The sequence below is a fragment of the Bubalus kerabau genome, chromosome 19, assembly GCF_029407905.1.
Source record: "Bubalus kerabau isolate K-KA32 ecotype Philippines breed swamp buffalo chromosome 19, PCC_UOA_SB_1v2, whole genome shotgun sequence".
NCBI lineage: Eukaryota > Metazoa > Chordata > Mammalia > Artiodactyla > Bovidae > Bubalus > Bubalus kerabau.
In genome coordinates, this window is record NC_073642.1 from 43040845 (window position 1) to 43067721 (window position 26877).

The following is a 26877-nucleotide window of genomic DNA, read 5'->3' on the forward strand; positions in this document are numbered from 1 at the left end:
GAGCAAGTGTTTAAGAAGAAGTGATCAATCAAGAAAGTTGCTGAGAGCTCAAGAGGAGTGAAAAGTTTCTTTTTGATTTGATGGTGTAGAGGTGTCTGATTTTAACAAGCATTTCAGTGGGACGGGAGAGAAAGCCAGATGGAAGTAGGTTGAAGAGTGAATGGGATGTGGAAAAGTACAGAGATTGTAAATGTAGATGACATCTTCAAGAAGTTTTTCTATGAAGAGGAACAAGAATTGGGATAGTAGAGCTCAATATGGGATCAAAGGAGGGTTTTGTTTTTGTGTTTGTTTTTTAAAATGAGAGGATATTTGTATATTCATAAGAACGACCCAGGAGAGGGATAGATGGATGAAATGTGAATTGAGGACATTAGGAAGAGAGAGGGTAGGTAGTGCTTGTAGTTACATGAGTTTCTTTGATTGCACAACCTCTCAGTTTTTTAGCATGCTGTGATACGTTGAGAATCTGTGTGGGACAGAGTATGGTAAGAAAGAGGGAAAACTCAAAATTGGAAGCTACTGGGGAAAAATTTGATTTCCTATCTCTTTCCTTTTTGAAAACAGGATTACAATTTATGTATTGTAGACAGTTTTTTTCCATAGGCATAATTTTTAAGATCTTGATTTTTTTTTTCTGGTTACACAAGTAATCTTTATCTTCTCAGAAAGCATTTTCTTTACAAAAGGAACTGTACAATCTACAGTGAAAATTCTGTGTAACCTCACCCCAACCTTTTCTTTCTTTCCTTTTTTTACCATCCTCTAAACTTTTAGAGGATTGTTGTCAATACTTTAGTATTTGTTTTTTAATTTTTTCTATAATATTAACGTAAATGATTTACTTTGGAATGAGATTATACTGTTTATCTGGTTCCTAAACTTTAGCATATATTAGTATATATAAATCTGTTGAAATCAACCTTCTTAATTCATCTTTGTTATCCATAATTTTGGTATACTTGATCTGACAAGAACTAAAGGAGATCATTCAAAAATTTCTGTTTCCTTAGAGGTACATATTTCTGCTATAGTTTGTTGCTACTTGATGGGTTGAATTCTGGATAATTGTCATGTGAGTCTCTTTTGTATGGTTCAAAGCCTTTTGAAGACAGCAGCAGAGTTAACATTGCTCTTGTAAAAACAAAAATCATTCTTTTTTCCATCATTTTGTTTTCAACTTTTAGGAGTGTCTGTTAAAATGACATGTGGTTAGTCGCGTTTAGTTTTTTTTTTTTTTTTTTTTACCAAGTCTGAGAGTCTTTTATAACTTACCCGATCTTATTCCATTTAGATATTAAAAAAAATTTTTTTTTTAATCTTTGTTTTTGGCTGTGCTGGGTCTTCATTGCTGCGTGGGCTTTTCTCAGTTTGCAGGTGGTGGGGCTACTCTCTAGTTGCGGAGCTTGGGTTTCTCATTGCAGTTGTTTTTCTTGTTGCTGAGCTTGGGCTCTAGGGCACGAGGCCTTCAATAGTTGGCGGCAGTAGTTGTGGTTCCTGGGCTCTATAGAGAACAGACTCAGTAGTTGTGGCGCACGGGCTTAGTTGCTGCAAGTCATGTGGGATCTTCCCGGTCCAGGGATTGAACCTGTGTTTTCTGCACTGGCAGATGGATATTTTACCACTGAGTTACCAGGGAAACCCCCATTTACATTTATTTTTATGTTTCAGTCTGCTTTTTTCTTATTTTCTATTTTTATTTTTCATCAGCAAAAAAAAGAAGAGAAAGGAGCTATTTATTTGAGGCTTCTTTTTATCTTTAAGTTTATATTGAATCCCAACTTCAGTTTAACATCCTTAATCCTTCATTGTATATTGTGATACCCTGTTGCGTATTAACATAATTACTTTATCTTTTACTCCCCACCACCTTTTTTAGGATAGGTTGAAGCTTTTGGTTCTGGCCTACTAGTTGTTTAATTTTTACATTCTGTACATTGACTCACAAAATTACAGATAATATTCTGTTTAGTAGCTGTATCACTGTAACTCAGAATTAGTTTTGTGTTTAAGTATTTATTTTTATGTTTTTCAAAGCACACATTTTCCAGATGTAAGTTCTTTAATACTGATGATGTTTCATTGTGGTTTGATTGAAGTATAGTTGATTTTGAATGTTTTATTAGTTTCACATGTACAGCAAAGTGATTCAGATATTATATATGTGTGTGTGTATATATATTTTTCATATTCTTTTATCTTGTAGCTTATTACAAAGTACTGAGAATAGTTCCCTGTGCTATGCAGTAGGTCCCTGTTGGTTACCTACTTTATATATACTAATAAATATATATATATATATATAAATCCTAAACTCCTAATTTATTCCTGTGTCCCCTGTTCTCCACCCAATGATGTTTCATTATGTGATTAGGATTTGTAAGAAGGCAGTTTGAGAGTGCTGTCATTTAAATATTAATTATTACATATTTGAGAACTTTATAGTTCCTTTTAGAGTTGCTTATTACCCATATTTGGATGACACACTAAGTAAAGAATCCTTGACAAATCTTTTTCTCATGAACATTCCTATAGAAATGAGTTTTTGACTTTTTAGGTTTTCATGAGACCTTTGAGGCTAGCCTGATATTTTTTCACCATTGTTGGTCATTTGGTTTCTTCTACCTAAATGCTTTTTAAGATTTCTGAAGCTTTCCAATTCTGCAGCATATCTGTAACTTGATGGTTTATTCCTATTTTTTGTTTATCTTTCTTGGTGCATGATGAGATTATTCTGTTTGCAAGTTAAATTCATTATTTCAGAAGAGACCTTGACTTGTACCTTGACTTTGTACCTTTCTCTTCTTTATGAACAGTATTCCAGGTCATTAAAGTATATTAATGAACAAAGCAGATAAAAATCCCTGCCCTTGTGTGGAGCTTAAATTGTAGCAGGCATATGATGATGATGATACATGAGAAAATCATATAGTGTTGTGGATAGGAAAAGCAGTGTAAGAGGGATTGGAAGTTCTGGGCAGGAGACAGGCCATAGATTACAGTTTTTAATAGTCAGTGTAGGCCTCATTGAGAAGGTAGAGGAAACAGACGTAAAATTAGGAGCATATGTTGCATGCTGAAAAAGCAAGTAAGCCATGTAGTTGGAGGAAAGGATGTAAAATGAAGGAGAAGGTAGAGGAAATAAGGTCGGAATAAAAAGAGGCAGAGTTCAAGGCATGCAAGATTGTATGTGCCCTTAAAGGCCATCATTTGTGGAGTCATTATCCTGGTTGCTTTATTGAGAATGGTTTGTAGGGAATAATGGTAGAAGCAGGGAGGATTGATGAGGCAGTCAACACAATAAGATTGTTAAGATGTGAGTAATTGCTGTATCATACATTTGAAAGTAGGATGTGAGAAAACAAGAGGTATCAAAGATGACTCCCAAGATTTTAGTCTGGCAACTGAAAGGATGGAATTGTCAGCAACTGAGATGTATATAGAAGGCTAAAGATGGAGTGCATTTTAAGGAAATACATCATTAGGAGTTCAGTTTTGCACATGTTAGGAAATGTCTCAGACATGCAAGTGAAAATGTCGGGTAGAATGTTCCAAATGAGTCTAGAGATCAAGAGAAAGAGCTCAGCTAGAGGTATTGATTTGGGTTATCAGCATATGGGTGACATTACCAAGAGGGTGATTATAGATATTGAGGAAAAAAAGACAGGGACTGAGGCCTGGGGTGTTGCCAGTATTACAAGGTTGCCAAGAGGGACCAGGAAAGGAGACTAATAAGGGGAGGATAAGTGAGATAACAAAGGTAGTCTCCTGAAGTCTGTTCAACAGAATAACTGTTGAAAGGTTAAGAGGAGAGCTGAAAACTGACTATTGCAGAACAATCATTTATAATATTAATAAGAGCAGTAATTTAGTGAAGTGATGAAAGTGATTAACTTGAAGTGAAGTCAAAGTCGCTCAGGTGTGTCCGACTCTTTGCGTCCCCATGGACTGTAGCCTGCCAGAGTCCTCTGTCCATAGAATTCTCCAGGCCAGAATACTGAAGTGGGTAGCTGTTGCCTTCTCCAGGGGATCTTCTCAACCCAGGGTCCTCCCGCATTGCAGGCGGATTCTTTATCATCTGAGCAAAAGATTAATTTGAGTACATATAAAAGGGAATGGAAAGAGAGGGATTAGAGACAACTAGTATAGGTGATTTATGTGGAGTTTATTGTTGAGTTGCTCAGTCGTGTCTGACTCTTTGTAATCCCATGGACTGCAGCACACCAGGCTTCCCTGTCCTTCACCATCTCCCAAAGTTTGCTCAAACTCATGTGCGTTGAGTTGATGAGGCCATCCAACCATCTCATCCTCTGTTACCCCTTCTCCTTCTGCCCTCAGTCTCCTTCTGCCATCAGGGTCTTTTCCAATGAGTTTGTTCTATGAAAAGGAATTCTCATTCTGGAGCAGTTACTCACAGGGAGAGGAAGATTAAGACTTCTTTTTAAAATGGGAGCAAAAGTGGTTTTTGGTGTGTGTCAGAGAAATGATATAGAAAAGAGGACTCTGATGATCTTTTCCACTTTATTCTGATATTTTCAATCATTGAGTGTTTTACCAAAGAGAGTATTCATTTCTTTAATGGGTTTTTTCTTTACTTTCTTTACATCTTACCTCTGGTTGTCTCATTTCTTCTTTCATTTTTTATTTCAAGAATCCCTTCTTAAAGACAATAGAGAAGTCCAAAATTTCTTGTTTCCTAGATTTATTCTTTGAAAACTACCTCCACTGTTTCTTGCTACCAAAGTTTTCTTCAGTTGGTTGATTACCTGTGAATTGAGGTATTGTGTTTTTTTTCAGTGTTATTGATTATAGTATTTACTTCAGGATGTTGCTTAGTTTTTCTCCTTTGTTGTGTTGCTGATACTGCTGAAGGGAAGTTCTGTAAAGAGCTATTTATATACCTTTTTCTGTTTACTTATTCTAATGATAGTTTTTAATATCTGCTAGACAATTAGTAACATTGTTCATATTATTTGTGAAATGGAATGTTTGTTTTACTAGATATGCTTTTGCAGACATGAGATTTACCTGTGGCCAGAAAAAAAGACCATGGGTATTTGTATTTAAGCAGAAATTAAGATTTATATGTAATAATGAATCAGAAGTTGAATTATCATACATCAGATTTGTTTTCTTACTAACACAGTTATTTAATTGGGGGCTGCCACTTCTGACTAATGATTGGTCAAAAGCTATAGATATAAATGACCAAATAATCATATGCCCCATCTTTTTTCTTGCATTTCAGAAAACCTTGATGGCAATAAAAGTTGTCGTCATCTAGCCTTAGACAGTTTAATTTATGAAATAGATTTTATAGTATATAAATTATTTTAAATTGGTATAAATTTGAAGCTATAGATTAGCAACTCTTAACTAAGGGTTGTATATTAGAATTTTGTAGTTTTTCAAAATTCACATTTTTAAAGAACTCTCTGAAGTGATTTTTGTGCCTAAGAACTGTCACTTTATAGAGCTTCCCTGGTGGCTCAATGGTGAAGACTCTGCATGACAATGCAGGAGACATGGGTTCGATCCCTGGTTTAGAAATATTCCACACTCTGTGGAGCAACTAATCTTATGCACTACAACTACTGAAGCCTAGAGCTTCAGGACCTGGAGCCTGTACTCTGCAACAAGAGACGCCTCTGCCATGAGAATTCCTTGCACCACAACTGGAGAGTAGTCCCCGCTCGCAGCAACTAAAGAAAGAGCTCTCCGCAACTAGAGAAAAAGACCAAATGCAGCCTAAATAAATAAATAAAAGATCTATCACTTACAGAAAAAAGTTACAGACATTTTTCTTCATCATGAAAGCTAATATAGGAGTGTCTAATTCAAAACAGCTTTCCTACACAGAATTTTATTTTGTAGCAGTATAAATTAGTAGAAAAATTGGTGGTCTCGTAAGTTTTTTACGCATTTTTCCCCCACAGTGTGTGTGACCTGTAACTCGATTGTCAAGGCGGTTAAATGTTAGTAAATTATGCCTTTAGAGTTTGCCAGAAATTCCATGCTATAAGCCACCTAGCCTTTCATTCCCTCAGATTAGTGGTGTTGAACCTGCAGAATTGAGTAACTTGCCCTTGTACCTTTATGGACCTTGGGAGATATCCCCTCAGCATAACCCAGAGAAATCTAACCCCAATTTTAGTAAAGTGTTCAGAATTTAGATTGGTTCCTAAAGGGTGGTATGAAAAGCAAATTTCTTAAGAGTTGATTGGGGCAGTTAGGACTAGCTAGCTTACTTTTCTTACAACTTTTTCCTTTAGTTGACATTTCAGATTAAGATCTTTTATTTCTGTTGCTGCTACCAAAGGCTAGGCATTGCTGTTATCATTAATCTGCTTAAATGTAGTCTTTTTTCACCACTTGTATTATCATTCTAAACAAAACACCCATCATTGCCTTAGTTTTTACTTTTCTAATCAAATGGTGCTTCTAGTAGTTTGCAGACTAGAAAGCATCTTAATGCTCCACCTAAGAAAGATGACAACCCAGCCACTCTATCCCTACCTCAGCTCATTTCTGCTTTCTTGCACATTGTTTTGTTTTGGTGGTGGTGGTTAGTGGAAGGATCGTCTTAAGGGGTAGGAAGAATCCACTCTACTTGACTTGATGGGCTAGGTCTTGAGCCAGGTCAAGTACTCCAGTGCTTTGATGGTGACATTCCAAACACCTAGTTATACTGTGTGTAATCTGTATCACCAGAGTGATGGTATATGAAAATTTAAAAGTTGGATTTCACGAACTCTGGATGTTGCTAGGTAGAGCAGCCTCAAATTGAAATGAAAGAAAGGATTTAATTGACTGTTAGTGTTAGTTGCTCAGTTGTGTCTGACTCTTTGCAACCCCATGGACCTTAGTCCACCAGGCTCCTCTGTCCATGAAGACAAGAATACTGGAGTGGGTTGCTGTTTTTTCCTCCAAGGGATGTTCCCAACCCAGGGATCAAACCTGGATCTCCTGCATTGTAGTTGGATTCTTTACCGTCTGAGCCACCAGGGAAATTGCATAACTCGGAACTTGAAAGAATATTGAAAGGTCAGTCCATCCAAAGGAGAGATTCCGATGGGAAGAATCGGAAATTAAAATGAGGGCTGTTGCTTTAAGTGTTGAAACCTCAGCCTGTGCTGTGCTCCCTTTCTGCCCCTCCACACACACACACACATTATTCTGATTAGAAATAGCATGTTTTTATCTGATTTGTAAGTCAATTACGATACTCATGACAAATATAAATACACCCTACTTAAGGAAGACTGACTCAGAATCTCCTTAAGGGTTGAATTTCAGGCAGTATTTCCTTAGTTTTTGAAATGTTCATTCCCTGGTTAAGAAGCTATTTTCTCCCAATGCAAGATTGAAATTAAACTTTGAAAATCCTTATGTAACTTTTTACTATTGTGAAAATGTTTTGTTCATTGCTAATAAAAATTACCTTTTTGGGTGCCTAGTAAAATGTTTTTAATAGACTAAATTAACATCTCATTTCCCACTGGGATGTTACTTTCTTTTATAAAAAATATCTTAATGTTTAAGAAATATTCAATAGATACTATGGAAGAAAATGGGGAAATAAGACAAATGATGAAACTAGACACTCATGGAGTTGCATAGGTTCATTATATAATCAATAAATAAAGCTATGTTATGCTTACTAGTATAGCTATGCACAAAAATCTCACTTGGAACTTCCCAAAGACCAAATAACAAATGCAGCAATTAGCATACCACACTTGAACTGTGAATTGTGAGATGCTTACTCCTTGTTTCTCCTTTTCATTGGCATTGAAAAATGATCTTTTCTAATTTTCCTGCGTATCCAGTTTTCTGTTATTTTCCAAAGAGAACAGTTTCTTCTGTTCAGCCATTTTTTGTCTGTTCACTTTTGTCTCTTTCTCTTGGTCAAGTTGCTGTTTATAGCAGAATTTATTTATTGAATGCCATATTGATGGACATTTAGGTTGGATGTAACTTTTAGATATTTCTTTTGATACAAATTGTGTATTTATATTGCTTGATACTAATGTTATTTTAAAGGGAATTAATTAAAATAGTTTTAACTTAAATATTTTTTCTTATAGCAGAAAAAGAAAACTAAGAACTTCAATCCACCAACACGTAGAAATTGGGAAAGTAATTACTTTGGGATGCCCCTCCAGGATCTGGTTACAGCTGAGAAGCCTATACCACTGTTTGTTGAAAAATGTGTGGAATTTATTGAAGATACAGGTAGGATAGAAGTTATCATTGCAAGACGTTTGATTTAAAATTTATGCTACTGTTTAATCATAGGTATGATTTAAGGTAGTAGTTTGAATGTTTTCAAAATGTTTAAGACTGATACTATTTTTTAACTCATTTTACACATGAGTTTTTCCTTTTAAAATTCATAGCAATATTTATGAATGCACAGGAGGTAGCTTGTTTGTGATGTTATTATTTATTCAGGAGCACTAGCTTAATATGGTATATGTGGTTTGAGTTGTATTTGTAAGGCGTGTGTAGATATCCTCACTGTTTTAAAAACAAGCCTACACTTATCTGTTTCATCCAATGAATCTGTTGGACTAGTCACAGTTGAGGAATATAGGCAGAATATTGTTTATGTGCATTTAAAATGAATACAAGTTAACCATGAAACTGTAGTGATCTGAATAGACTACAAAATTTAATGGTTTGAAAACATGAGCTAATTTCATTATAGCTCTCTTTATTCTTAATGACCTCTTTTGATAAGCTTTTTTTTTTTTTTAATAAAAAAGTTAGGCAAATGTCTTATCTAGAAAGTTCATTTTTACTTCAGTGTAAATGGTGAAATTATATTAATTGATTTTTAAATGTTAAATTAACCTGAGATTCCTGGGATAAATACCACTTCGTCTATGTGTTATTGCTGGATCCAGTTTGCTAAAATGTTAAGGATTCTGCATTCTAAGAATTAACAATTTATAGTTTTCTAGCAGTGCCTAGAAAATCCCATGGACGGAGGAGCCTGGTAGGCTGCAGTCCATGGGGTCGCTGAGGGTCGGACACGACTGAGCGACTTCACTTTGACTTTTCACTTTCCTGCATTGGAGAAGGAAATGGCAGCCCACTCCAGTGTTCTTGCCTGGAGAATCCCAGGGACGAGGGAGCCTGGTGGGCTGCCGTCTATGGGGTCGCACAGAGTCGGACATAACTGAAGTGACGCAGCAGCAGCAGCAGTGCCTAATATCTGGTTTTGGTATCAGGGTAAAGCTGGCATCACAGACTGAGTCTGTTTTCTGGAAAAGATTGTATAGAATGGTAATAGTTCTTTATTAAATTTTGGTAGAATTCACCAGCGAAACTATCTGGACCTGGAATTTTGTGAGGAGGCTTTTAACTATAGATTAAATTTCTTTAATGGATATAGGACTGTACAGATTTTCAATTTATTCAGTAAGCATTGACTGTGTCTTTCAGGGGGTTTATCCTTTTCATTCAAGTTGCTATAAGGTGGTTTATAAAATTCCATATCATACTTTTGATGCCTCTTCTTTTGTTTTTGGTATTACTAATTTCTTTTTTCCTTCTTGTTAGAAGTTTGTCCATAAGCTTTTGATTTTATTGATTTTTTTTCTCTTTTGTCCATTTCTAAATTCAGTGAATTCTACTTCTTCTTTACTTCTTTTTGCTTTCATTTGATTTTTTTTATAGTTTCTTAAGGTATAAACCTAGATTAATGATTTTGTCCAGTCTTCTATACTGTTTAGCATTTAAAATTTTCCTGTAAATATTATGTTAGCTGTACATCAAGGTCTTAATGCTGTTTCCATTTTCATTCAGTTCAGGATACTTTGTAATTTCCCTTTTGACTTTTTAATTTAACACATTAATTTTTATTTCAAATGTTTTCCAGATAACTTTCTGTTATTCATTTATAGTTTAATTTTGTCGCAGTTGAAAACAGTTTGACTTCAGTGTAACTTTATTGAGACTTGTTATTTATAGCCCAGAATGTGGTCTGTTTTGAAGAATGTTCCTTGGGACCCTGAGCAAAATATTTATTAAGCTATTGGATGAAGGATTCATCCAATGTCAGGTCAAGTTCTTTGAGAATATTGGTCAAATCTTATCTGTCCTTACTGATTTTCTTGTTGACTTGTTTTTTTTAATTGAGTACTGTTAAAATCTTTAATCATGATTGATACTTGTCTGTTTCTCTTTTGAGTTGTGTTAGTTTTTGTGTCATGTGTTTTGAAATTTGTTTAGTTTCACATATATTTAGGATTATGTCTTTTTTTATGAAATAGTATCTTTATGATGCATTCTCCTTGTTTTGAAGCCTACTTAATCTAAAATTAATGTAGCAAACTGCATTTTCTTTCTTTTTTTCTATGAGGTATATGTTTTTTTAATCCTTTTTAATTGTATCTTCTTATTTAATGGAGTTTCTCATGGACTGAGTCTGACAATCCACTCTTCTAAGTGGAGTATTTATTAGATCATTGGCTTTTTATGTAATTATCAATCTAATTGGTTTTAAATCTTCTGTCTTGTTTTTATTTATTTTTTGTCTCATGTGAACATTATTCCTTTTCTGTTTTTGCTTTCTTTTGGATTAGCTGAAAACTTTTTACTCTTATTTTAACGCCAGCATCCAGTTACAATGTTTATCTGTTAGGGTTATTTTAAGTGGTACTCTCGAATTTTAAATATATATCTTTAATCACAATTCATCTTTAGACAACATTACACCAGCATAATGTGTAGCTTAAGAACCTTGGAACAGTACATTTAACCCTCCAATCCCTTTTTCTATTGTACACTTTAAATTTACAACATGTTTTAAGAATCATAGTATATGTTCATAATTTTTATTTTAAACAAGTAATTATCCTTATTTTTGAAAGGTTTTCTTAAGTTATAATCCTCTTAGAAAACAGCTTTATAAAATATAATTCACATACTCGACACTCTACCCATTTAAATTGTACAGTCCAGTGGTATATTTGTATGTTCACAGAGTTGTGCAAGCATCAGCACATTGAATTTTAGAACGTTTTCATCACTTCCAAAGTAAACCCCATCCATTAAGCAGTCAGTTCCCCATTCTCCATACTCATCATCCCTTAACTTTCTGACTCTATAGATTTACCTATTCTGGTCTTTTGTGACTGTCTTCTTTGCTTTAACATAGTGTTTTATAGCACCCATGTTAGCATCTCTCAGTACTTCATTTTTTAAAATAATTTTTATGTATTTTTGGCTGTGCGGGGTCTTTGTTGCTGTGCGCATTACTCTCTAGATGTAGGGCGTGGGCTTCTCATTGCAGTGGCTCGTCTTGTTGCCGAGCACTGGCTCTAGGGCACACAGGCTTTAGTAGTTGCAGACGTGGTCTTTGTAGTTGCAGCTCCCAGGCCCTAGAGCACAGGCTCAGTGGTTGTGGTGCGTGGGCTAACTCAGCAGCATGTGGAGTTTTCCCAGATCAATCCCTGAATTCATTTCTTCTGCATTGGCAGACAGACTCTACCACTGAGCCACCAGGGAATCCCCATGCATTTTTATTGTTGAATAATGTTCCATTGATGCGAATTTGTGTTGATTGCCACTTTTTGACAACTCTGAATATTGCTGCAGTGAACACTTATGTACCAGTTTTTTGTGTGGACACATTTTTCCCTCCTTTGAGTATACATACCTAGGAGCAGAATTTCAAGATCATAGGGTACGTATGTGTTAATCGCTCAGTCATGTCTCTCTGCGACCCTGTGGACTGTAGCCCACGAGGCTCCTCTATCCATGGAAGGAGTGAGTTGCCATTTCCTTCTCCAGGGCATCTTCCTGATCCAGGGATCTAACCCGGGTCTCCTGCATTGCAGGCACATTCTTTACCATTTGAGCCACTAAGGAAGCCCCTATGTTTAACCCTTTGAGGAATTTACCAGACTGTCATGCAAAAAGTGACTGCACCATTTACATTCCCACCAGTAATATTCAAGAGTCCTAGTTTCTCCATATCTTTGCTAACATGTATTTTCTGATTTTTTGATTATAGCCATATTAGTGGGTGTGAAAGTATCATGTGGTTTTGATTTGCATTTCCCTGATGACAAATGATGTTGAACATATTTTCAGTTGTTTATTGGCCATTTGTATATCTTTGGAAAGATATCTTTTCATATACTTTGCCATTTTTAAGTTCAGTTGTTTATCTTAGTGTTGAGTTGAAGAGTTCTTTATATACTCTAGATACAGTTCAGTTCAGTTCAGTTCAGTTGCTCAGTGGTGTCCAACTCTTTGCAACCCCATGAACTGCAGCATGTCAGGCTTCCCTGTCCATCACCAACTCCCGGAATTCACCCAAACCCATGTCCATTGAGTCAGTGATGCCATCCAACCATCTCATCCTCTGTTGTCCCCATCTCCTCCTGCCCTCAATCTTTCCCAGCATCAGGGTCTTTTCAAATGAGTCAGCTGTTCGCATCAGGTGGCCAAAGGATTGGAGTTTCAGCTTCAGCATCAGTCCTTTCAGTGAACACCAAGGACTGATCTCCTTTAGGATGGACTGGTTGGATCTCCTGGTAGTCTAAGGGACTCTCAAGAGTCTTCTCCAACACCACAGTTCAAAAGCATCAATTCTTCGGCACTCAGCTTTCTTTATAGTCCAACTCTAACATCCATACATGACCACTGGAAAAACCATAGCCTTGACTAGAGAGACCGTTGTTAGCAAAGTAATGTCTCTGCTTTTTAATATGCTGTCTAGATAACTTTCCTTCCAAGGAGTAAACATCTTTTAATTTCATGGCTGCAATCACCATCTGCAGTGAACAAGTTGCTTTCAAATACGATTTGCAGTTTTTTTCCCCACATTTCTTTTTGGTATCGTTTGAAGCACAAAAGTTGTAAATTTTGATGAAATCTAATTTTTTTTTTGTCACTGTGTGCATGATATCATATCTAAGAAAGCTTTGCCAAAGCCAAGATTACAAAAATGTATTCCTATATATTCTTCTAAGAGCTTTTTTGGTTTTACCTGTTACATTTAGGTCTGTGATTCATTTTGAGTTAATTTTTGTGTGTGGTACAAGGAGGCATCCCAGCTTGATTCATTTGCTTGTACATATCCATTGTCCAAGCACCATTTATTGAATTCCCAGCATTCTTTTTGAAAATCACTTGGCTGTAAATGTGAGTAGTTCTTCCACTTATATTCCATTGATCTATATGCCTATCCATTTTTGTCAGTACCAGTTTGTTTTCAATATTTTATCTGTGGGGTAGTTTTTGAAACCAGGAAGTTTAGTCCTCCAACTTTGTTCTTTTATTTCTAGGCTGTTAGATTTTTTTCTTTTCAGTTTTTTTAAAGATTGCTCCTTGTCTTCTGCATGATATTTACCAAAAAATCTGTTTTTCTTTCCAGTATTCCTCTGTATATGATGTGTTACCCTCTCTCCCTCAATTCCCAACTGCTTTTAAGATTATTCTGTTTTTTGCTGAATTTTTTTATTAGCATATTAGGGTTTTTTGTGTTTTTTTCTGGTGTGGGTGTGTATTCTTTGGGATTTTCTGTGTATATAAGGTCATATCCAATGTGAATAGGGATAGCTTTACTTCTTCTTTTGAAATTTGGTTGTCTTTTGTTTCTGTGTCTTGCTCTGGCTTGACCTTCCAGTGTAATATTGAATAGCTGTGGTGAAAGCAGGCATTGTTGGTATTCCTTACTTTAGAGGAAAGCTTTCTTTCACCATTATCATGTTAGCTCTGAATTTTTCATAAATATTCTTTATCGTGTTACAGAAGTTTCCTTCTGTATTAGTTTCCTGGAGTTGCCAGAATGAACTCCCACAAACTGGGTAGCTTAAAACAATAGAAATGTATTTGCTGACAGCCTAAAGGCTGGAAATCTGAGATCAAGATGTTAGTTGGGTCATGCTCCCTCAGAGACTCTGGATAGAATCCTTTCTTGGTTCTTTCTGGCTTCTGGTGGTGTCTGTCAATCCTTGATATTCCTTGGCTTACAAGTAATAATGTTACTCCATTCTGTCTTTGGAGATCTGGCTGTATCTGCCTTCTTAGAAAGATACTAGTTGTTGGGTTAAGGACTCACCCTCATCTTATATGACCTCATCTTATCCTAGCTGATTGTAGTGGTCTTGTTTGCAAGTAAGGTCCCTTTCTAAGGCATTGGGGGTTATGACGTCAACATATCTTTTGGGGAGACTAAGTCAATCCATAAAACATTTTATTCCTAGTTTGTAGAGTATTTTTTATTGTGAAAGGGTGTTTGATATTGTGAAATGATTTTTTTGTGTCAATTGATATAATCATGTGGGATTTTTTTCTTTCATTCTATTAATGTGAGTTGCATTATCTTTTTGTTATGTTGAACCACATTTGCATTCCTGTGATAAATCCCACTGCCTCATGGTATCTAATCTTTTTAATGCTGTTGCATTCAATTTGCTGTGTGGGTGCCCAGTTGCGTCTGACTCTTAGCCCACCAGGCTTCTCTGTCCAAGGAGTCTCCAGGCAAGAATACTGAAGCAGGTTGCCATTCCTTAATGTAGGGGATCTTCCCAACCCAGGGATCAAACTTGCATCTTTTGCATCTCCTGCATTTGCAGGCAGTTTCTTTACTACTGTGCCACCTGGAAAGCCCTTCAGTTTGCTAGTGTTCTGCAGAAGTTTTTTGCATCTGTATTCCTAAAGAATATTGGTATATAGCTTTCGTTTCTTTTGGAGTCTTTGGCTTTAGTATTGGGGTAATACTGACCTCATAGAATGAGCTAGGAAGTGTTTCTTCCTTTATCTTTTTATTCTTTAGAATATTTTAAAGCTAGTTTTCTCTGTTATTAAAGAGCTATCTTCAGGAACTTTTGAAGCATTTCTATGTTAGAGATTTTCTAAAATTTTTTCTAGATTTTAGTCTTCCAGTTTTATGTTTTGTTGCCAGTGTATCTCCTGCTGCTTATAATTTTATTTTGCATTTCCAGTTTACAACTTCTAATTTGTTGTGAGTCAGGAAAACATATGGCAGAGTTAGTCTAAGTTGTGTTTTTGGTTAGGTTGAATAGAATCTGTGGGTAAACAGGAGGTATTCCTCCTATAAAGAAAACAGTGTATTTTAGTGCAGGAGTTTGTAACATCTTTTTGGCTATTTATAATCCTTTTTATTTGCATTTTTTAAGTTATGATAGGTTAGGGGATGAGATGACCAAGTTCCAGATAAATGAGGAATTTCTCTCACTATCCTAAAATTTATATTTGCATGTAGATGTAGTTAATCTGAAATGCCCTCATTATTACAAATTACAAAGAAAAGATTACCTCTAAAGCTTAGAGGTTATTTTTCTGCTCACATTATGTTAGAAGCATGAGTGTCTCAGTGAGGTTCTTTAAATATTGGTCTGAAAATTATGTTGTTCCAACACACCAGTGATCAATGAAATAATTGAGGTGAAATGAGTATAAATGAATCTCTGTTTTATTGGTAAAATAAAGGTTACTATAACTTTGTTTTTCTTTATACTTCCTCATTCCCAGTTGCCTTTTTGAACTACTCATTTTCGTTGATCTAAATAAATAACACTTTTTCACTGAATGTCATTGCCTTTTATCGTCTGTGCTTCCTTGTCCTACCTATATATCAGTCCATTTTTATGTTCACTCCTTTGCATATCTCATCAAACCCCACCATGTTATTCTCTTGGCAAACCTCAACTTTGATTAAACTAACTCTCTGCCTACGCTGCAGTTGGACGAGAAAAGTAGATCATGGCTGTAGAAAAACATAAACCATGCATTTCACGTTAAATATGTGACCACAAATCTGAAGTAATCATCCAGTGTTTTCTTTATTTCTAAACATTTTGAAAATTTTTTGAACCTTCAGAAATGTAACAAGGATAATATTATGAAGCATCCACATAACTTTCATCTAGATATACCAATTTTGGGGGAGGAGGTTACCACATTTCTCCCCAACTTTTTTTTTTTTTTTGGCTAAACCATTGGAAAGTTACAGATACCATGTACTTCACTCTTGAATCTTTTAGCATGTATCTCCTAAGAACATTTTCTCCACATAACCACAATATAAATAACACCTTTGGGAAATAAAACATTGATAAAATCTTACTTTATAATATTTTGTTTATAAGCAGATTTCCATTATTATCCCAGTAATGCCCTCTTACAGCTTCTTTGTTCTTTCAGTTTAGGATCCAGTCAAGGATCGTGCATTTGCATTTATTGTTATGCATGAAATATGTCTCGTTATCTTTCCTTAATCTATAATAGTTCTCTAGCCTTACTTATATTTTCTTGACACATTTTTTGAAAATTCTTAAGTTTTTTTTCCCAGAATGTACCTAAATTTTGTCTGATTCCTAGTCAGATTCAACTTAAACACTTTTGGCTGGAATTCTACATAGGGCTGAGATATCTTTCTTTGATGCATCATACTAAGAAACATATAATGCTATTTCCTAAAGGACTTCTTAGGTTGCTTTTGAAATTCTAGACTTTTAATAACCTTAACAGTGTCAGATAATGCTTAAAGTTGTGATCATTGACATCTGACTTTAATGATTCAAGAGTGACTTGTTTATTCTAGATCTAGCCAAGAATTATAAATTAGCCCTTAAAGCGTTTCATTAGATAATTTTAGTATGCCTGTGTCTAGCAGAAATTCTTTAAGGATTTCTAGTATATTAATAAATTGCCTTTTGTGTTGTCTGGCTTTGAAACATATTTTTTATCTGTTAGCAAGAACATTTTCTTCTTGAAGTAGCTGGTCATTGGGGTACAGCTAATCCTTTCTTTTTGTTTTTTGAACACCACAGCCATTAGACCATAATCTCTAAGAGATTAGGGACCTGTAGCTCCTAAAACTGGGGGCACATATGATTAAATCTTTATTTAATAAATGTTTAAAAATGAACCCTAGTTTGTTTTAATAACCCTACATGTGTGTCCTTGTGCCAATAGTAACACAAGAGTGATATCTTTTTAAGTCTTTATTTTCCAAAATAGAATTAGCATTTATTATTTTTTCCTAAAACGAGTGCATGACCATTGCAAAAGATAGTGTGACTTTTTATAATTTAAATTTATATCAGTTCAGTTCAGTCGCTCAGTCACGTCCAACTCTTTGTGACCCCATGAACCGCAGCACACCAGGCCTCCCTGTCCATCACCAACTCCTGGAGTCCACTCAAGCCCATGTCCATCGAGTTGGTGATGCCATCCAACCATTAAATCCTCTGTCGTCCCCTACTCCTCTTGCCCTCAATCTTTCCCAACATCAGGGTCTTTTCAAATGAGTCAGCTCTTTTTATCAGGTGGCCAAAGGATTGGAGTTTTAACTTCATAATCAGTCCTTCCAGTGAACACCCGTACTGATCTCCTTTAGGATGGACCGGTTGGATCTCCTTGCAGTCCAAGGGACTCTCAAGAGTCTTTTCCAACACCACAGTTCAAAAGCATCAATTCTAATGCACTGACCTTTCTTTATAGTCCAACATCCATATATGACCACTGGAAAAACCATAGCCTTGACTAGATGGACCTTTGTTGGCAAAGTAATGTCTCTGCTTTTTTAATATGCTGTCTAGGTTGGTCATAACTTTCCTTCCAAGGAGTAAGCGTCTTTTAATTTCATGGTTGCAGTCACCATCTGCAGTGATTTTGGAGCCCAGAAAAATAAAGTCTGACACTGTTTCCACTGTTTGCCCATCTATTTGCCATGAAGTGTTGGGACCAGATGCCATGATCTTCGTTTTCTGAATGTTGAGCTTTAAGCCCACTTTTTCACTCTCCACTTGCACTTTCATTAACCGGCTCTTTAGTTCCTCTTCACTTTCTGCCATCAGGGTGGTGTCATCTGCATTTCTGAGGTTATTGATATTTCTCCCAGCAGTCTTGATTCCAGCTTGTGCTTCTTCCAGCCCAGCGTTTCCCCTGATGTACTCTGCATATAAGTTAAATAAGCAGGGTAACAATGTACAGCCTTGACGTACTCCTTTCCCGATTTGGAACCAGTCTGTTGTTCCATGTCCAGTTCTAACTGTTGCTTCCTGACCTGCATACGGGTTTTTCAAGAGGCAGGTCAGGTGGTCTGGTATGCCCATCTCTTTCAGAATTTTCCACAGTTTCTTGTGATCCACACAGTCAAAGGCTTTGGCATAGTCAATAAAGCAGAAATAGATGTTTTTCTGGAACTCTCTTGCTTTTCCCATGATCCAACGGATGTTGGCGATTTGACCTCTGGTTCCTCTGCCTTTTCTAAAACCAGCTTGAACATCAGGAAGTTCATGGTTCACGTATTGCTGAAGCCTGGCTTGGAGAATTTTGAGCATTACTTTACTAGCATGTGAGATGAGTGCAACTGTGCGGTAGTTGGAGCATTCTTTGGCATTGCCTTTCTTTGGGATTGGAATGAAAACTGACCTTTTCCAGTCCTGTGGCCACTGCTGAGTTTTCCAGATTTGCTGGCATATTGAGTGCAGCACTTTCACAGCATTGTCTTTTAGGATTTGAAACAGCTCAACTGGAATTCTGTAATCTCCACTAGCTTTGTTCATAGTGATGCTTTCTAAGGCCCACTTGACTTCACATTCCAGGTAATTTTTATTGTACTGAGCTGTTACAACATTAAAAATCCAGGCTTTACCTTGTGATAATAGTAGATGATGAAGGTGATACACAATGTGCAAAATGCTCTGGTTAATGCAGGAAAAGAAAGGCTGTTCTTAAGAGAAAGCTATGTCAAATACTTTGTTTTTATGTTAGATGGAAACATATGGAATTGTCATTTTTGTGATTGACAATCAGGTGATTACACCTGTAGCTCTTTTGTTTTTTAAATGGTGAAATTCCTGCAGGAAAATGAATGTCTGTAAGTCTGAAGAAACACGCTGGCCCTTCCTCTTTTTATCCCTATGGGGAAATAATTAGTAATGTATTCAGCTTTTACATTCAATATGGCAGTTATTCTTTTGTTTACATATTTGCTTATATTTTTATTTTCTAGGAAAAATGTCTAGAAATGAAATTATTATGCCAACCTCAGTGATAGAAAGCATGCAGAACGAGGAAATCACCTACCATGAAACAAATGGGGTGGCTTGTCAAAAATATTTTCTTTATGTATCAAATGAGACAAAGTAATGACCCTGGCTTGCCCAGTGTCTTACATTTAGCAAGTCAATTCACTTTTCAAAGCTTGTCTCCTTATCATTAACATAAGGCCTCTTGTCAGATATTTTGAAAATGAAATGAAAACAAATATGTAGTATTTACTTTATAAATTTTTAAGCATTTTATGTAAAGAAAGTAGCAAAATGAAAGGTTGAAATACTGTTGTTGCTTTTTCTCAGATATTAAAGATATAGTGGCTAGAAAGTAGTGGTGTCTTGTAATACAGTGAATTCCAGTTGCAGTAATATTCTGCTCCCCCCACCGCATATTTAAAATGTACTATTTTTGATTGACGGGGAAAAATACTGCCTTTAGCCTTTTTAATTACTGTAGTATTCTTGTCCCTGAAGTGTCACTTATCATTGCTAAAAGACTTACTTCATTGATTTTACTTCAATCCTCATGCATTTTGATATCTGTTTCTCTGTGTATCAGATCAGATCAGATCAGTCGCTCAGTTGTGTCCGACTCTTCGCGACCCCATGAATCGCAGCACGCCAGGCCTCCCTGTCCATCACCAACTCCCAGAGTTCACTCAGACCTCACGTCCATCGAGTCCGTGATGCCATCCAGCCATCTCATCCTCTGTCGTCCCCTTCTCCTCTTGCCCCCAATCCCTCCCAGCATCAGAGTCTTTTCCAGTGAGTTAACTCTTCGCATGAGGTGGCCAAAGTACTGGAGTTTCAGCTTTAGCATCATTCCTTCCAAAGAAATCCCAGGGCTGATCTCCATCAGAATGGACTGGTTGGATCTCCTTGCAGTCCAAGGAACTCTGAGGAGTCTTCTCCAACACCACAGTTCAAAAGCATCATTTCTTCGGCGCTCAGCCTTCTTCACAGTCCAACTCTCACATCCATACATGACCACAGGAAAAACCATAGCCTTGACTAGACGGACCTTTGCTGGCAAAGTAATGTCTCTGCTTTTGAATATGCTATCTAGTTGATCATAACTTTCCTTCCAAGGAGTAAGCGTCTTTTAATTTCATGGCTGCAGTCACCATCTGCAGTGATTTTGGAGCCCAGAAAAATAAAGTCTGACACTGTTTCCACTGTTTCCCCATCTATTTCCCATGACGTGATGGGACCAGATGCCATGATCTTCGTTTTCTGAATGTTGAGCTTTAAGCCCACTTTTTCACTCTCCTCTTTCACTTTCATCAAGAGGCTTTTGAGTTCCTCTTCACTTTCTGCCATCAGGGTGGTGTCATCTGCGTATCTGAGGTTATTGATATTTCTCCCGGCAATCTTGATTCCAGCTTTGCTTCTTCCAGCCCAGCATTTCTCATGATGTACTCTGCATATAAGTTAAATAAGCAGGGTGACAATATACAGCCTTCACGTACTCCTTTTCCTATTTGGAACCAGTCTGTTGTTCTATGTCCACTTCTAACTGTTGCTTCCTGACCTGCATACAGGTTTCTCAAGAGGCAGGTCAGGTGTCCTGGTATTCTCATCTCTTTCAGAATTTTCCACAGTTTCTTGTGATCCACACAGTCAAAGGCTTTGGCATAGTCAATAAAGCAGACATAGATGTTTTTCTGGAACTCTCTTGCTTTTCCCATGATCCAACGGATGTTGGCGATTTGACCTCTGGTTCCTCTGCCTTTTCTAAAACCAGCTTGAACGTCAGAAGTTTACAGTTCACGTATTGCTGAAGCCTGGCTTGGAGAATTTTGAGCATTACTTTACTAGCATGTGAGATGAGTGCAACTGTGCGGTAGTTGGAGCATTCTTTGGCATTGCCTTTCTTTGGGATTGGAATGAAAACTGACCTTTTCCAGTCCTGTGACCACTGCTGAGTTTTCCAAATTTGCTGGCATATTGAGTGCAGCACTTTCACAGCATCATCTTGTAAGGATTTGAAATAGCTCAACTGGAATTCCATCACCTCCACTAGCCTTGTTCGTCGTGATGCTTTCTAAGGCCCACTTGACTTTGCATTCCAGGATGTCTGGCTCTAGGTGAGTGATCACACCATCGTGATTATCTGGGTCGTGAAGATCTTTTTTGTACAGTTCTTCTGTGTATTCTTGCCACCTCTTCTTAATATCTTCTGCTTCTATTAGGTCCATACCATTTCTGTCCTTTATCGAGCTCATCTTTGCATGAAATGTTCCCCTGGTATCTCTAATTTTCTTGAAGAGATCTCTAGTCTTTCCCATTCTGTTGTTGTCCTCTGTTTCTTTGCATTGATTGCTATATGTTTATATCTGTAAAAAAATTTTTTTTAGATTTATAGCAGAATCAAGAGAGAGATTTCTCATTTACCCCCTCTCACACGTGAAACTCCCCAACCCCCATCACCAACATCACTCCCCAAAATGGTACATTTTTTGCCAAGGATAAACCTGTGCTGATACATGATAATCACCCAGAATTCATAGTGTACATTAGTATTTACTCTTGGTGTTGTATATTTTATTGGTTTGGACATATGTATAATGACATATCCATCACTACAGTAGCATAAAGAGTGTTTTTACTGCCCTAAAAATCTTTGGTGCTCTGCCTATTCATCTCTCTCTACCTCCCCCACCCCTGGCAACCATGTACCTGTTTATTGTTTTACCTTTTTATTTTACCTTTTCTAAAATGTATAGTTAGACAATAATCCAATATGTGCCCTTTTCAGATTGGCTTCTTTCACTTAGTAATACGCATTTAAGTTTTCTCTATGTCTTTTCATGGGTTAATAACACCATTCTTTGTTGAGATTTCATTGTCTGGATGTACCACCATTTAATTACCCATTTACCTTCTGAAGAACAGCCTGTATTCTTCCACATTTGGGCAGTTATGCTATAAACATAGCTATAGCTACAAAATAAATGCTGTAAACACCAGTGTGTAGATTTTTGTGTAGACATTTTTCATTTCCTATGAGTAAATTAACAAAGACCATTATTGCTGGATGGTATGGTAGGAGTGGGCTTGCTCTGTGGCTCAGCAGTAAAGAATCTACCTACAGTGCAGACGACAAGGCTTTCAATACCTGGGTTGGAAATATCCCCTGGAGGAGGAAATGGCCACCCACTCTGGTATTCCTGCCTAAAATATCCTATGGACAGAGGAGCCTGGTGGACTACAGCCCAACAGGTTGCAAAGCGTTGGACATAACTGAGTGACTGAGCACACATGATAAGAGTACCTTTAGGTTTCTTTGTTTGTTTTTTTGGCCTACCTTGAGGCTTGCAGGATTGTAGTTCCCCAAACCAGAGATTGAATCCAGGCTCCTGGCAGTGGAAGCTCAAAGAGTACATTTAGTTTTGTTAAAAAACTTACAGGCCGTCTTCCAGAGCATCTGTACCATTTTGCATTCCCAGCAGCAGTAAATGAAAATTTCTGTTCTCCACATCTTTGTCAGCAGCTGGTGTTGTCAATGTTCTGGATTTTGGCATTCTAATAGTGATGTCTCATTGTTTTAACTTGAAATTCTCTAGTAACATATGATATGAAGCTTCTTTTTATATTTATTTGCTATCTATATATCTTCTTTGATAAGGTATCTATTAAGGTCTTTGGCCCATTTTGCAGTGGAGTTGTTTTCCAGCAGCAGCAGTATATTTTGGATAGCAGTCCTTATCAGATAACATGTTTTGTTAATATTTTCTCCCAGTCTGTGACTTATCTTCTAATTCTCTTGATTTTGTCTTTCACAGAGCAATGACTTTTAATTTTAAGGAAGCCCACCTTATCAATATTTTTATCACTGCTTGTGTATTTGAGCTTATATCTAAAAAGGCATCACCATACCCAAGGTCATCTAGGTTTTTTTTAATTATGTTGTCTTCTAGGAATTTTATAGTTCTCCATTTTACATTTAAGTCAGTGATCTATAAACTCAACAATCAGTTTGTTGATAACCATAAAATAATTTCCTGGAAATTTGATTGGGTTGCTTTGAATCTATGGATCAAGCTGAGAAGAATTGACACCCAAATGGTATTTGTCTTCCTATCCAAGAACATGGTATATCTTTCCATTTACAGTTGATCTTTGAACAGCATGAGTTTGAACTGTGTGTGTCCACTTACACTTGGATATATTTCCGTAGTAAATAATATATTACTAAACACAATCCATGTTTGCTTGAATTTGTGAATGTGGAGCAACAGTGGATACAGAGGACCAGCTGTAAGTTATACATGGACTAGCTCCTGCATTGCTCAGGGGTCAGTTCTTTTTTGGTCCTTTGCTTTCACTCATCAGTTTTATAGTTTTTCTCATACAGATCTTGTATATATTTGTTAGATTTGTACTTAGGTATTTGTGCTTTTCATACTGTTTGTGTTCATGGGGTTCTTGGAGTGGTTTGCCATTACCTCCTCCAGCCAGGAGGCTTATCGCTCCTTTACAAATAGCTGAGGAAAGAAGACGAAAGCACTGGAGAAAAGGGAAGGATACACCCAACTGAATGCAGAGTTTCAGAGAATAGCAAGGATAGATAAGAATGCCTTCTTGAATGAACAATGCAAAGAAGACAATAGAATGGGAAGGACGAGATCTTTTCAAGAAAATTGTAGATATCAAGGAAACATTTCATACATAGATGGACATGATAAAGGACACAAACAATAAGGACCTAGCAGAGGCAGAAGAGATTAAGAACAGGTGGCAAGAACACACTGAAGAAATATACAAAAAATCTTAATGACCCAAATAACCACGATGGTATGGTCACTCACCTAGAGCCAGACATCCTGGAGTGTGAAGTGCAAGTGGGCTTTAGGAAGCATTACTACAAACAAAGCTAGTGGAGATGATAGAATTCCAGCTGAGCTATCTAAAATCCTAAAAAATGATGCTGTTAAAGTGCTACACTCAATATGTTAGCAAATTTGGAAAACTCAGGACTGGCACAAGACTAGAAAAGGTCAGTTTTCATTCCAATCCCAAAGAAGGATAGTGCGAAAAATTGTCAAGCTACCATACAGTTGCATGCATTTTGCGTGGTAGTATGGTTATGCTCAAAATCCTTCAAGCTAGGCTTCAAAAGTACATGAACCAAGAACTTGTGGATGTACCTGCTGGGTTTAGAAAAGGCAGAGGAACCAGAGATCAAATTGTCAACATCTGCTGGATCATAGAAAAAGCAAGGAAATTCCAGAAAAACATCTACATCTGCTTCATTATCTACGCTAAAGACTGTGTGGATCACAGTAAACTGAAAAATTCTTAAAGAAATGGGAATGCCAGACCACCTTACCTGTCTTCTGAGAAACCTGTATACAGGTCAAGAAGTAACAGTTAGAACTTTATGTGGAACAACTGACTGGTTCAAAATTGGGAAAGGAGTACAACAAGGCTGTATATTGTCACTCTGCTTATTTAACTGTATGCAGAGTACATCATGTGAAATGCTGGGATGAAGATTACCAGGAGAAATATCAGCAACCTCAAATATGCAGTCATTTTTCTAATGACAGAAAGTGAAGAGCAACTTCACTCTTGCTGAAGGTAAGAGAGAGAAAAAAAACTGGCTTAAAACTCAACATTCAAAAAACTAAAATCATGGTATCCAGTCCCATCACTTCATGGCAGATAGATGGGGGAAAAGTGAAAACACTAACTGATTCTGTTTTCTTGGACTCAAGAATCATCATGCACAGTGACTGCAGCCATGAAATTAGGACACTTGCTCCTTCCAAGGAAAGCTATGAAAAACCTAGACAGCATATTAAAAAGCAAAGACATTAATTTGCCAACAAAGGTCCATATAGTCAAAGCTGTGGTTTTTCCAGTAGTCATGTACAGATGGACCATAAAGAAGACTGAGCACTGAAAAATTAATGCTTTCGAATTGTGGTCCTGGAGAAAGTCCTTTGGACAGCATAGAGATCAAACCAGTCAATCCAAAAGGAAATCAACCCTGAATATTCACTGGAAAGACTGATGCTGAAGCCAAAGCTCCAGTACTTTGGCCAGTTCATGTGAAGAGCTGACTTACTGAAAAAGACTCTGATGCTAGGGAAAGACTGTGGACAGAAGAACAAGGGCAACAGAGTATGAGATGGTTGGATGGCATCGCGGACTCAATGGACATGAATTTGAGCAAACTCAGAGATAGTGAAAGACAGGGAAGCCTGGCATGCTGCAGTCCATGGGGTTCTTGGTTAACATGCTGTTTAAGCCTGGCTTGAAGGCTTTTGAGTTTTACCTTGCTAGTATGTGAAATGAGCACAGTTGTGCAATAGTTTGAGTATTCTTTGGGATTGGAATGAAAACTGACCTGTTCTAGTCCTGTGGCCATTGCTGAGTTTTCCAAATTTGCTGGCATATTCAGTACAGTGCTTTAATAGCATCATCTTTTAGAATTTGTATGTATTAATATTCTTCATTTTTTAAGTCACCATTCTCCTGGTTTTCTTTGGTTCTTTGTTCATGGCTTCCTATAAAGAAATAGAGGAAAACAACAGAATGGGAAATACTAGAGATCACTTCAAGAAAATTAGCGATACCAGGGGAACATTTCATGCAAAGATGGGCTCGATAAAGGACAGAAATGGTATGGACCTAACAGAAGCAGAAGATATTAAGAAGAGGTGGCAAGAATACACAGAAGAACTGTACAAAAAAGATCTTCACGACCCAGATAATCACGATGGTGTGATCACTCACCTAGAGCCAGACATCCTGGAATGCAAAGTCAAGTGGGCCTTAGAAAGCATCACGACGAACAAGGCTAGTGGAGGTGATGGAATTCCAGTTGAGCTATTTCAAATCCTTACAAGATGATGCTGTGAAAGTGCTGCACTCAATATGCCAGCAAATTTGGAAAACTCAGCAGTGGTCACAGGACTGGAAAAGGTCAGTTTTCATTCCAATCCCAAAGAAAGGCAATGCCAAAGAATGCTCCAACTACTGCACAGTTGAACTCGTCTCACATGCTACTAAAGTAACGCTCAAAATTCTCCAAGCCAGGCTTCAGCAATACGTGAACTGTAAACTTCTGACGTTCAAGCTGGTTTTAGAAAAGGCAGAGGAACCAGAGGTCAAATCGCCAACATCCGTTGGATCATGGGAAAAGCAAGAGAGTTCCAGAAAAACATCTATGTCTGCTTTATTGACTATGCCAAAGCCTTTGACTGTGTGGATCACAAGAAACTGTGGAAAATTCTGAAAGAGATGGGAATACCAGACCACCTGACCTGCCTCTTGAGAAATTTGTATGCAGGTCAGGAAGCAACAGTTAGAACTGGACATGGAACAACAGACTGGTTCCAAATAGGAAAAGGAGTATGTCAAGGCTGTATATTGTCACCCTGCTTATTTAACTTATATGCAGAGTACATCATGAGAAATGCTGGGCTGGAAGAAGCACAAGCTGGAATCAGGATTGCCAGGAGTAATATCAATAACCTCAGATACGCAGATGACACCACCCTGATGGCAGAAAGTGAAGAGGAACTCAAAAGCCTCTTGATGAAAGTGAAAGTGGAGAGTGAAAAAGTGGGCTTAAAGCTCAACATTCAGAAAACGAAGATCATGGCATCTGGTCCCATCACGTCATGGGAAATAGATGGGGAAACAGTGGAAACAGTGTCAGACTTTATTTTTCTGGGCTCCAAAATCACTGCAGATGGTGACTGCAGCCATGAAATTAAAAGACGCTTACTCCTTGGAAGGAAAGTTATGACCAACCTAGATAGCATATTCAAAAGCAGAGACATTACTTTGCCAGCAAAGGTCCGTCTAGTCAAGG

At 37.1% G+C, this 26877-nt stretch overlaps 1 protein-coding gene across 7 annotated transcripts in view; it reads left to right on the top strand.

Annotated features, from left to right (window-relative positions):
- Positions 1–26877, top strand: part of ARHGAP5 (Rho GTPase activating protein 5) — an 80124-nt gene that overhangs the window by 35244 nt on the left and 18003 nt on the right. For 6 of the 7 annotated variants that reach the window (XM_055556431.1, XM_055556432.1, XM_055556434.1 and 3 more), the window contains one exon: positions 8088–8235. In XM_055556431.1, the coding sequence (XP_055412406.1) occupies positions 8088–8235 (148 nt within the window). The remainder of the gene's footprint in view (positions 1–8087; positions 8236–26877) is intronic. The other variant, XM_055556437.1, reaches the window with a different exon arrangement.